Source organism: Desmodus rotundus, chromosome 6 (assembly GCF_022682495.2).
Source record: "Desmodus rotundus isolate HL8 chromosome 6, HLdesRot8A.1, whole genome shotgun sequence".
In the NCBI taxonomy this organism is placed as follows: domain Eukaryota; kingdom Metazoa; phylum Chordata; class Mammalia; order Chiroptera; family Phyllostomidae; genus Desmodus; species Desmodus rotundus.
The window spans coordinates 146,720,539-146,732,937 of NC_071392.1; the positions used below are offsets into that span (position 1 = coordinate 146,720,539).

The 12,399-nt window shown below is 42.3% G+C and overlaps 1 protein-coding gene across 2 annotated transcripts in view; it reads left to right on the forward strand.

The window, feature by feature from the left end:
- Positions 1-257: 257 nt before the first annotated feature.
- TTC1 (tetratricopeptide repeat domain 1) overlaps positions 258-12,399 on the forward strand; it is a 35,062-nt gene continuing 22,920 nt past the window's right edge. The window contains exons 1-2 of one of the 2 annotated variants that reach the window (XM_024576988.4): positions 258-436; positions 1,417-1,776. In XM_024576988.4, the coding sequence (XP_024432756.1) occupies positions 1,447-1,776 (330 nt within the window). In that variant the 5' untranslated portion in view covers positions 258-436; positions 1,417-1,446. The remainder of the gene's footprint in view (positions 437-1,416; positions 1,777-12,399) is intronic. The other variant, XM_024576987.4, reaches the window with a different exon arrangement.

Sequence of the window (12,399 nt, forward strand, 5' to 3'; positions counted from 1 at the left end):
AATCATGTCCAAGTAAAATAAACATTCCCCGAAATGCTCGGAATATTTTCATAATGTCCTCTTCAAAGGCACACTTTGAAGACCATTAGAGGGAAAAACTTTATTTTTGGACAAGGTTTATGCTTCAGGATTCTTCTATAGACTGCTAGCCTGAGAGAGGCCGGAGTGAAGGAGTAGAAGGAACACCACGGAAACAGCCTGCCTCTGTTCGTTTTTCCCTCTATCCTAACGCGGAATCTTGCCGTAACCCAAGATGGCAACCGTCATTCGTACTGCAGTCCGTACAGCAACGTCACACAGCGCCGTTCCACTACATTTCCCAGGATGCTCTGCCCACAGCGACGCCATTGGTCGGCGCCGTCGGAAGTGCTCTTGACTGAGCGGAAGTGAGGATCTCAGAGGCTAGGAAGGTGAAGAGGAGAGGTGCTGTGAACCTGTGAGTAGCTACCTGGGTCTTTCTCTTTGGCAGTGGGGGACGCAGTCAGGGGACGAACTGTTGGGAAGCGCGGGGCGGCCCTTTCTTAATCCTGGGGCCTTCAATGCCTGCGTCGTTCCGGTAGGCCTGGGAGCGGGGAGAAACAAAACATTGCTGTGCGAGCGTAGTCTCCCTATTAAAATGTTGCTGTTTTAAGTTTGGTTGGGACGAGGTGGGGCGAAATTGGGCTCTTGTCGCGACTCAGGGGTCGTTGGCGTGGTTTTGCTGCGACCAGAGGGGTGGGGCTGTGACGGTGTGACTCAGCTTCTCGCGCAGTGGTTCTCAATTGGCTGCACATTAGTATCAGCTGGGACGCCTTTTTAAAAATACAGATGCCCTAACCCGGTGCCAAACCAATAAATCATAATTGTGGCATCTAAACTCTGGGCTAAAGCGTTCCAGGTGTTATGCTGTGCCTAAGTTAATGCCTGATTTTAACTCCACGGTCATCCTGATTTGGACCACCAGCGCCAGGGCTCCCCTTCCAGTATACCCGGCAGGGGCTTATCTAACGGATTTGGGTGAAATTAATGATCACTGGGCACCGATTGCATTTTGAGCGCCATCAGAAACTTATTCTTGACCTTCGTGTGGCGATGCTGGAAAGACAAGGCGTATTTTCTTATTTGCATCCTAGCTATTCATTTGAGTAAAGATTAGGGTCGTTTCGTTTCTCTTGGCATTGTTTTAGCTTGTGCCTATTTCTTGCTATCCCGACAAAATGCCAGCAGTGGAAGTAGAAGAGTCCCGTTAAAATCGGTCTCTCTTGTTGCTTATAAGAATTTCTGAATGGGATATCAGTTTGGCATTATTTATGGACTCATAATAACCTAATATAATGAATTCTAATGAGATTCCTTTATTTAGGATGTGTTTTGAAATGTGATAGGATTGTTTTTGAAAATAAGCACCATTGCCTAACGCGCGCTCTCCTTTCCCAGTGCCATCTTCATCTCCCTCACTGGTTCAGCATGGGGGAGAAGTCAGAGAACGGTGGCGTTCCAGCGGATCTGTTCAATGGTTTGAAAGTTACAGATCCCCAGGGAGCAGAGTGTGCTGTCCCTCCAGTTTCTCGTCCCAAAGACCACCAGCCCCAGAGCAAGCTGCTCGAGGAGGTTGAGGCTCCTCCGCAGGAGGACCAGGGAGAAGAGGAGCGCTTTCATGACTGCAGCGCCTCCTTTGGGGAGGAGCCGGGCTTGGACGAGGTTGAGGACAAACCTGATGATGGTGGGAATTCCTCTGAGTTTGATGAAGAATACCTGATGGAACTGGAAAAAAACATGCCAGATGAAGAGAAGCAGGTAAGTAGTTTTTGGGTTTTTTGGTTTTTGTTTTTTTGACTTGTGCATGATCTGCCACATAAACTGCGTTTTAAAGTGAGCAAATGTGGCCGGCCCTGTTATAAACCTCTTCATCTGTGGTTAAGAATAACTTGCCCATCTGTGTCTTTTTTGCTTTAGTAGTGATGCATCTGAGATAAGTCAGTAGCAGATAGGGAAGCATAGAATGTGTCTGCTTAGCAAAAAATTTCCATTTATTTTTCTGTGGACTTTGATTTTTTTTAATTATATTTTATTGATTATGCTATTACAGTTTTCCCAACTTTTCCCCCTTTATCCCGCCTCCACCCTGCACCCCCCAACCCTCCAGCATCCCCTCCCTTAGTTCATGTCCATGGGTTGTACATATAAGTTCTTTGAGTCCTCTGTTTCCTATACCATTTTTGATCTCTCCCCGTCTATTTAATGCCTACCAATTATGCTTCTTCCCTGTACCTTTTCTCCCCTATTCCTCTCCTCCCCCTCCCCACTGAAAACCCTCCATGTGATGTCCATTTCTCTGATTTTGTCCTGTTCTAGTTGTTTGTTTTCGTTGTTTTTCTTTTCTTTTTTTAGGTTCTTCTTTTATTTCTTTAGGTTCATTTGTTGATAGTTGTGAGTTTGTTGTCATTGTACTGTTCATAGTTTTGATCTTTTCTTAGATAAATCCCTTTAATATTTCATATATTAATGGCTTGGTGATGATGAACTCCTTTAAGTGGACCTTATCTGGGAAGCACTTTATCTTCCCTTCCATTCTAAATGATAGCTTTGCTGGATAGAGTACTCTTGGATGTAGGTCCTTGCCTTTCATGACTTCAAATACTTCTTTCCAGCCTCTTCTTGCCTGTAAGGCTTTTTTGAGAAATCAGCTGATAGCCTTATGGGCACTCCTTTGTAGGGAACTCTTTTCTTCCCTCTTGCTGCTTTTAAGTTTGTCTCTTTATATTTAATCTTGGGTAACTTAATGATGCTGGGACTCTCTGGGCTTCCTGGACTTCCTGAAAGTCTTATTTCCTTCGCCAGATTAGGGAAGTTCTCCTTCATTATTTGTTCAAATAAGTTTTCAGTTTCTTGCTGCTGCTGTTCTCCTTCTGGCACCCCTATGATTTGGATATTGGAACGTTTCAGGTTGTCCCAGAGAATCCTCAGCCTTTCTTCATTTTTTGGATTTTTGTTTCTTCATTCTGTTCCATTTGGATGATTATTTCTTCCTTTTGTTCCAAATCATTGCTTTGAGTCCTGGTTTCCTTCCTGTCACTGTTGGTTCCCTGAATATGTTGCTTTATTTCATATTGGGTATCTTACATTTGTTCTTTGATTTTTTTGACCAAGCTTAATCAGTTCTGTGAGCATTGTGATTACCTGGGCTTTAAATTCTCCATCAGATAGGTAGGCTATATCCTCCTTACTTAGCTCTCTTTCTGAGGTTTTGCATTGTTCTTTCATTTTGGCCCGATTTCTTTTCTGGGGCCCCCCAATAAGTTGTAAGGGAGTGGAGCCTTAGGTATTCACCCTGGCAAGGTGACCCTCCTTGCTGCGCTGTGGGGCTGCCTGTGGGGGAGGAGCCAGAGAGGGAACAGTGCGGCTGGCCTGCTTGTCTCTAGCCCACTTTCCAGTGAACTCTTGTGTGAGACTGGGAGATTCTCCCACCCCGTTGGCAGCGTAGTCCACAGCCACCTCTGAGTCTCAGTTTCCCCTTAAGTCAGCCCCTCCCACACAGCCAGCCCACCCCATGGTCTGCTGCCTTACCTGTCTGGTTGTTCTTTTTGACTGTTATTTAATTCTGTGGTCGTCGGAGTTCCATGCAGTTGGATTTTCTGGCACTTCTGGTTGTTTATTGGTTTTTAGATTGGTATTCTTTTTTTTGGTTGTGCGAGGAAGCAAAGGGTTTCTACCTACGCCTCCACCTTGGCCAGAACTCCGACTTTGATTTCTTATGTTCATCTTGTATAATTATTTTCTAATTTGTATATATAAACTTTTTTAGCTCTTTTGTGCCCTCATCTGTGGTTGGCTGCTGAAATTCGTAAAATGGACATTGTTTTGTCAGACTTTAGAATTAGGGAGTGCCGCCAGTTTATGTTAGTCCCTTGTTAGCAAAAAATGACTGCGTGGATATCCCAGTGGTGGTTTGGTTACAGAGAGGAGGGACTGGGGCTTGTATCAGTGACACGGCGTTCTCAAGGACCAGAATTGTGTGTGATAGAAGCTATAATATGTTAAGCACCTAGAATGTGCCAGCTGTTGAGCTTAAAATGTTAATTGTGTTTTCATTTTGTCTTCACAACTCACCTTATGAAACATACTATACTGTCAGCATTCCTCGAGAGAACCCTTCAGAGTGGTGAAGTAACTTGCCCGAGATCATACAACTGGTAAATGGCAGGACTGATTCTAAAATCCAGATCTGCTTGATTCCAAAGCCAAAGAAAATACAATGTAGAATTTAATAACAAAATTAGCTGTTTTCTTACAAAGCTGATACACTAGAAAATGTACACCTTCCTGCTTCTTTCTCTCTGGGCCTCATCCTTCACTAGGCAAGCTTTCACTTTTGGAGACAGAAGTCTTGGTGCCCTACACATGTCCCTCTGATCTCATAAGCAAGGTTATTTGAAGAGTTACCATAAGGTCTGAGCTTATGTGCAAAGAACATGAGCAAGATTTGTAGCTTAGCCTCTGAAGAGCTGCCGTGCTGAACGGGTTGTGATGGATTGGTAATGGGTGGGTGGCAGGAGATTAGAGGAGCGTCTTCTCTTTGTCTCTCCTTAGGCGCTTGTCATTATTAAATCTGTTGGTTTTAACATGCTCATGTTAGCTTTTGTGCTTGCGTGAGCCACCAGAAGAGGAGGGTAGAGGGCAAAAATGAGCCAAGTTCATAAACTTAGCAGAAATGACTTGGAAGATTAAATCAATGTTTGATAACATCAGGGAAATGATTTTCCAGAAAGTGTTTGGTTCAGCTTTCCTATCACTGGTGCAGGCTTTTTAGAAAAATTTTTAAATGGTAGCAAAGCTTTTCCGATACCTTAATATATTTTGCTGATGTTACAATGAATTTTCTACAGTGCCAGTCGAGTGGTTTGGCTCAAGTGTTATACGCTCTCAGTACCCCATTCCCAACTTAACAAAACTCTTCTTGTGTCTCCTGGCCAGGAAATGACATTTTAAGTTCCAGAAATATTTAAAATTATTTTTATTGCCTATCAATTAAATATTCTGAACAGTACAATACTTTTTAAACTTAAAAAATTTACATATAATTTACATATAGTGAAACTGCTTCTGTTCTAATGTGTATAGTTCATTGAGTTTTGATAGTTGTGTGCACCTGTGTAACCCACACCGTATCAGGAAGGAGAACACTTCCATCTGGCCAGAAACTCCCTTTGTATGCTTGCCCATTCATTCCTCTCCCAACCCCCACCAACCCAGGAACCACTGTTCTGATTCCTGTCCCATGGGTTGGTTTTCCTGTTCCAGACTTTTCTGTAAATGTAATCACTTTTAAAATATAAAAGTTTGTAACAGTATCTCCTGCAATGATAGCCATTGTTACTTTATAGAGAATGTAAACCATCAACTCCACTGTAAGAAGACAACCGTGAGAATGCAGACCGCCTTTAGCTGGCTGACGCTTCTGCCAGCTCCTTTCTGCTGTCCTGATAGATACCTTCGTGAAATGGCCATTAGGAAACCAGCGAGACAGTTGAAGAAGTGTCTTCTTTGCTACACGTGGTTAGGTTGTGTAGGTCATTGGGAACAGGATATCTTTAAACTTGACTCTTAAAATAGACAAAGTTTAGACAACTCAGCAACAACAAAAATAAGCACAAATGGCCAAAAAATGTGGAAAGACGTTTAGCCTTTCTAATAAGGTAAATGTAAACTAAACGGTGTGTCTCATCTATCAGAACATTGATCTGATACTGATGAAAAGCGGATAGAGGAACTCATGCTGGGAGTTTAAGTGCTATGCCATGTTTATGGGAAACAGGTAACAAATCATTGCGTGAACTTTTCCACAGACCAGGGCTGTCAGTAGAACCCTCTGCAGTGATGAGAGTGCTCTGCATTTCCCTGTCCAGTATGGTGGCCCCTGGCCTTTGGCTGCCGTATGTCAACAGTCTTCTGGCTGGCAAGCACTGGAAATGTGACTCGTACGGCTGAGAGGCTGAAACTTTAAATGTTTTATTTTAGTTCATTTAAATAGTCACGTGTGGCTAGCGAGTACTGCATTGGACAGAACAACTTTAAACCTCAGATTCTCTTCTAGTCATTAAGGAAGTTGTTAGAAACACGCAAACACACACACATATATATATAGAAAGATGTTGCAGCATCATAATTTGGAAACTATAAATGTTAAATAGAGGGTATTTAAATATATTTGGCATATTGATGCAGTAGTGTACACTGAAGTCATTAAAAAGGAGATAAGTTGTAGCAATGACATAGAAAAACACCTGTAGTGCAATGTCAAATGAATTAAGCAGATGTGATAATGATTTGTAATAAATATATAGCTGGTGTTTGTCCAGTTCTTACCACAGAGTACCTACAACCCTTGTAATTTCCTAAGTGAGAAGGGGTAAAGGTGTATTTTATTCATAAAAGCCACTTTCAGCCACATCTAACTTAATGTCAACAAGGTGACTTTTTTTTTTTTTTTTAAGATTTTATTTATTAGAGGGGAAGGGAGGGAGAAAGAGCAATGTGTGGCTGCCTCTCCCACACCCCGTACTGGGTACCTGGCCCGCAACTCAGGCATGTGCCCTGATTGGGAATCAAACTAGCGACCCTTTGGTTCCTTTGGTTTGCAGGCCGGCACTCAATCCACTGAGCCACACCAGCCAGGGCAATGAGGTGACTTCTGTAAAGCCTCTAAAGACGAGGTCTGGTTGTCAGTTTGGAGCTTTCAGCCCCACCCCTTAAGGGCAGAAAGGGACTGGAGGTTGAGTTAATCACTGAGTGACGATTTGGTCAGTCTTAACTAATGAAGATTCCATTATGACTCCAAAAGGATGGGGCTCAGAGAATGGAGTCAATAAGCCCATGGGGGTGCTAGGAGGGTGACCCACCCAGGGACATGTATGTCCCCTTCCCATGTGTCTTGCCCTATGCGTCTCTCCCATCTGGCTGTTCCTGAGTTGTATCCTTTATACTAAACTAGTAGCTAGTAAGTCCATTGTTTCCCTGAGTTCTTTGAGCCACTCTAGCAAATTAATTGAACCCGAGGGTTGGGTCATGGGAACCTCCGATTTGTAGCCGATTGGTCAAAAGCGGAGGTGACAACCTGGGCTTAGAGTTTGCATCTGAAGTGGGGCAATCTTGTGGGTCTGAGCCCCTTAACCTGTGGGATCTGATGCTCTTTCCAGGTAGGTGCTACCAGAGTTGGTGTTCCTCAGAGTGGAGAAACTCCCACCCATCTGGTCACAGAAGTGATCAGTGTGAGTGCTGAGAGGAGAGAAATGCATAGGTGTTAGTTTATAGAGCAGTCAGAGATGGTTCGTTTTAGTGAAAGACCTGCGTGAACATATGCTTATATATGAAAGTTTGGAAAGATGTACACCAAATTATGAAAAATGGGTAGCTTTCAGGGGTCTGAGTTTGGGGAAGTTTGTTTTAACAGTGTTGATACTTGCTTTTTATAGTAAGTATGCATTACATTTATAATCAACAACAACAAAAGTTACTCCATTTTGAGAATATAAGTAAAAATTGATTCTTGACAACCAAGATGGACTTTTTACCAAGAGCGTGCAAAGCTGACCTTCGAGGATTTGGTTAAGAAGTGCTATCATGGGACCTGTATGTTGCTAAATGTTTCTTTGGGCAGAACCAAGTATCAGTAGCCCAAAGTCTGGTATTCAGGCTGACTTGGCTTGCCTTGTGGCTGAGAGGATGATCCAGGTTCAAGAGTGCCCATTCTCGGCACAACTCATAAACCAAGAGTAATTAAGGAAGAGGAAGGCAGTTAAGATTTGGTAAAAAGAGGCAAAATCTCTTGAGGAAAGCACTGTGTGTTTCTTTCAGCAGCAAATCGAATCTGTTTGTGCAAACCTAAATGTAGACGTGCCAACCTGAGTAATGGGATTTTAACTAACATTTGAGATGTACTGGAGCAGTGAAGCCGGTAAGTGATTCCAAAAGGCTTGGCTGAAGTGAAGGATGGATCTGGGAGGAGACGAGAATTATTGCTTATTATGTATGCCACAAAGATGCTTATAGTGTTGGGGCCTATAGAACATACTGTATTGTATGTTATTGATCCTCTAAGAGAATCGCCTTTTGTGGGCTGCTTGTCACAAGTGGAGTGCTTAGGCCTCGAGTACTAACTCCCTGTGGAATTCTCACACACACTGAAAGTTTTGAGGACCACAGTCGTGGGGCCTTGCACACAGTCTTTCTTCATTAAATAGCTGCTGAATGAACAGTATGGTTATCATTCCCGTGAGCGCCAGTGATTTATCTTACAAGCTACAGGGATTTTTATCTCATTCATTTCTTCAAGGAATACTTGCATTTTCTCCCACATGCCAGACATTGTTTGAGGACCATGGGGATACAGTGGCGAATAAGACAGAGGCGTTTTTCTCTCCTAAGTGTTGGGTTGGCCAAAAAGTCCACATGTTTTTTTTCTGTAAAATAAGACACATTTTTCATTTTTACCAATAACTTTATGGATTTGGATATCTTGAGTATGTCAGCTATCTCCCGCTATTACCTTCTAGTGGGCAGAGGCCAGGGGTGCTGCTAAACATCTTCCAACGCATAAGACAGCCCCACAGCAAAGAATTATTTGGCCAAAATGTCAATAGTACAAGAAACTTCGCAAACCACTTTTGACATGTTCGATCAATCACAGCACCTTCTCCATACACTGCACAAATCTTTTTTTGCATTTCAGTTGCATTTTTACCTTTCTTGAAATAATAAAGCACAATATGCTGAAAATGTTGTGTATCTTCTTCCATCTTCAGTATTAAAATGGCTGCACAAAGATTTACTAGTTTTGATAAGTTTTTTTAATGCACGCTGATAGGACAACTGTCACAGTGCAATCTAACAAAATGGTTTTGAATGAAGTTCAAGACAACTAAGTGCTACTAGAGCCATTGTATGGAAAAATCCAAACGGACTTCTTGGCCGACGCAGTAGATTCTAGTTGGGAGGTTTGAAAAAGGTGAGATGAAGTGATGAAGAGGTGGGAGGATTGGGAGGATGAGGAGAGGACTACTCCAGATCAGGAAAAACCTCTCTGGAGAAGAGTGGCATTTCAACAAAGACTCAAAGGGGAAGGCATCAGATGTGCTAACAAACCTAGTGTATAGACTCGACAAGCGTGGTGTGTGTACCCTCGGCGTGGGAGGGATGAAAGGGCCAGGCGCTGGAGCAGTGACTGAGGAAGGCGGTTAGGTGATGAAGCAAGTGAGGGTCAGATTGGGGAACACTTTACAAGCCATGGTGAGGAATTTCAGACTCATTCCAAGGGCAATAGGAAACAGGTAATTTTAAGCCAGAGTAGAGATGGAAGTTACTTGTATTTTATTAAGCATCATCTGATGGTTGTGTAGAAAATGAAGGATGGGGCTGGAACAAGTGGGGCGTTGAGCCCATTCAAGCCTAATGCAGTACCTGGGCAAAATGACAGCAGCTTGAACTGTAGATCAAGTGAACAGAAGCGAGTGGTTGCAGGACACCTGTTGGAGGTAGAGCTGACAAGACAGTGCTGGTGGATTTAGCTGGGAGGGCTGAATTAGGAGGAGTCCTTGGCTTCAGCTCCTGGATGTCTGGTGATGCCCTTTCAGATCCGGCGAGGATAGAGGGACTTGGAGCTCCTCAGGGTTCTGGATATTTAATTCTTGCCTGAAAATGAAAAAGCTTTTCTTATGTGTAAGCAAAATGCAGATTTAACCATTTTAATGGGTTTGCTCCCTGGTGCCGGTTGTTTGCACGTGGTGTTCATTTACACATGGTAGATAGGTGCATAGATCCATTTAAGAAAGGCACCCAACGGTCTGCTGCTTGGTGAACCTGGACCCAGAGTGCATGGTTTCTGGGGGTTTAAAACATTTTCCTCAGGCTCTGAAAAAAAATAACAAGGTTGTTCTTTCCTTTACGGCTGTTTTATTTTTAACCAGGAGCCATTATTGAAGTGTTGGTTTAGGACAGAAGTTTTATATCCATCCTTTTCCTCTCTCTCATTTTTCCTAAATCCTGGGTTATTTAATCCTTTTGATTTCCATGCCTTTGCTACCTCATTGCCTTATTTTTATAATGTTATCAGTGTTGTAAGAATGGGCATGTTTTTAGAGAATGTTCTCTTGGTTGCTGCCAAAAAGTTTTCAGTAACTTTTCTAGAGTGGCCTGCATGTTTTGTTAACCTCATAAGAAAATCTTTCTGACCTGTTGTTTCCCTTTTATTTCATTTCTAATGGGCATCCTTTTGAACTAAGGTTGCCGTATTTATTAATTTCTTAGAGATTACCAGTGTTGACTGAGTTTATGAATACTATTGACAAGTGATTGAATGAAATACTAGAATTTAGGAACTGGAAGGGACCTTAGATTTCTGATCCTGAATTTAAACCAGGGCAATATGAGTTGTGTATTCCAAAACATTTCGAAGTTAGTGGGATATCTTTCGATTATCTGCTGATGAAAGAGTTTGTCATTTCAGTGTTTCCTGTGTTTGTTAGGAAAGATCACTTTGTGTAGCGAAGTGCTTCTCAGACTTTATGGTGCCTAAGATTCGCAAGCCCTGAGAAGTGCCTGATACCACAGACTTGTGAGGTGGCAGCCAGGAGTCTGCTTTGTTAACCAGCATCCCAAGTCATTTTGATTTTGGTGGAACCGTGGCCACACTGAGGAGACAGAGAGCCAGATGCCACAGATGACTGACCTTCCAAAACGAAGTGGTGACCTAACCGGCATACTGGCCGCACCCAACATCACAAGAATAGTTCACTGATAGTATGTTTTCCTGTAACCCTCACCTGCGCTCCAGGTCTAAAAAGGGCTTATTTTGGAGGCAGAATTTAAGCAGTACCAGAATGAGGAAATGTGTGTCTATTAAATTGAGTTGTGGGAAATAGCATTTTTTGAGGTAAGAAACAAGCAACTATTTTCAAGATTAATCCTCAGAGATCTGTCATCTTTCCTCATAAGAAAATCTTTCTGATCAGACTTAATGCGAGTCAAGTTCCAACCACAGCTTAACTCCAAAGATCCTCCCTCCAGACTTCCTGAAGGGCTTCTAAAAGTGATTTGTGGAAAGAACAAGATGTCTGTACGTGGAAAGAAAGTGATGTCTGATTTCAGAAAAAACTCGAGTTTTGCTTATTTTTAGTGATGAAGAATTCCCTTTCAGAATAATTTGCAAGGCTGCTGTCCCTAGCCCTGTCAGTGTGTCGATTTCTCATCCCACCTGCATTGTATTAAAGCGAGTTTTGTTGCATGTGCCTCCACTTTCCAGCCCTTTAACAAGTATGTGCCTTTTTAAAACCCTCCTTTTACCCAGATGTGATTGATCTCTGGGTGACTCTCCTTGTCTTAAATTTATGCTGTTTTATCTTGTAGCAATTACTTTACAAACCTGCAGGGAGCAGCAGAGAGCTGCTTATAGGTTTACAACATGGACATTGCTGGTGTTAACCTCTTGGCTTTTTACTTGTTGTCTATTAAACACATGCTCACAGCAGGATTATTTAAGAGAATATTTCAAAATATATTTAATGCCAGCTTTTATCATTTAATAATGATAGAAGGTATATACACTTGTAAGCTCCAAGTCAAGTGTGTTTTCGTTGTATTCACTGACCCAAAGTCCAAGGAATGTTCCCAGTCAGCTGCCGCACTGAGAGGTCTGTGGTGGAGAGCAGTGACTTTATGATTGACAGAGGAATGGAGGCCCACCTTCTGACATTTTGCCAGGTTGCACCAGGATGTAAAGTTGTATCACTTGGAGTTCTCTAGGATTTTGAGTTACAGTTAGAAAGCCATTTCCACACACTGAGGTTGAAGTGGAATTTACCTATGTGTTTTTCCTAGTACTTGTATGGTTTCACTTTTTACATTTAGCTTTCCAGTCCACTTGGAGTTTATTCTTGTGTATGGTGTTACATGCAGCTCTAATTTTACCCTTTTCCAAATGACCAAGTTGTCCTGTCTGGGTAGCTCACTTGGTTGGAGCATCATCCCGATATTCCAAGGCTGCAGGTTCAGTCCCCGGTCAGGGTACATACAAATGACCAAGTTGTCCCAGAACCATTTTTAAAAGTCACCTTTGCCTCAGTAATCTACCTAAATTTTAATATCATCTAAGACCAAGTCTGTATCCTTTTCCAAATGCTCAGCTCTACCTGTTTGTCAGATTATCATTTAAAGCCTAACTTAGTTTATAGAGGCACTATTTATAAAAATAAAGAACCTCATTTAGACCGAGATTGGATTGCCATTCAGAGATTTGAGTGATGATAAAATTTAAAAATAACTGGAGAATTGAAAAGTTTAAAAAGTAGAGAAACAGACATCTGGTCAAGATGGGGGCATAGGTAAACACGCCTCAACTCCATGCACAACCATAGCAAAAAATACAAC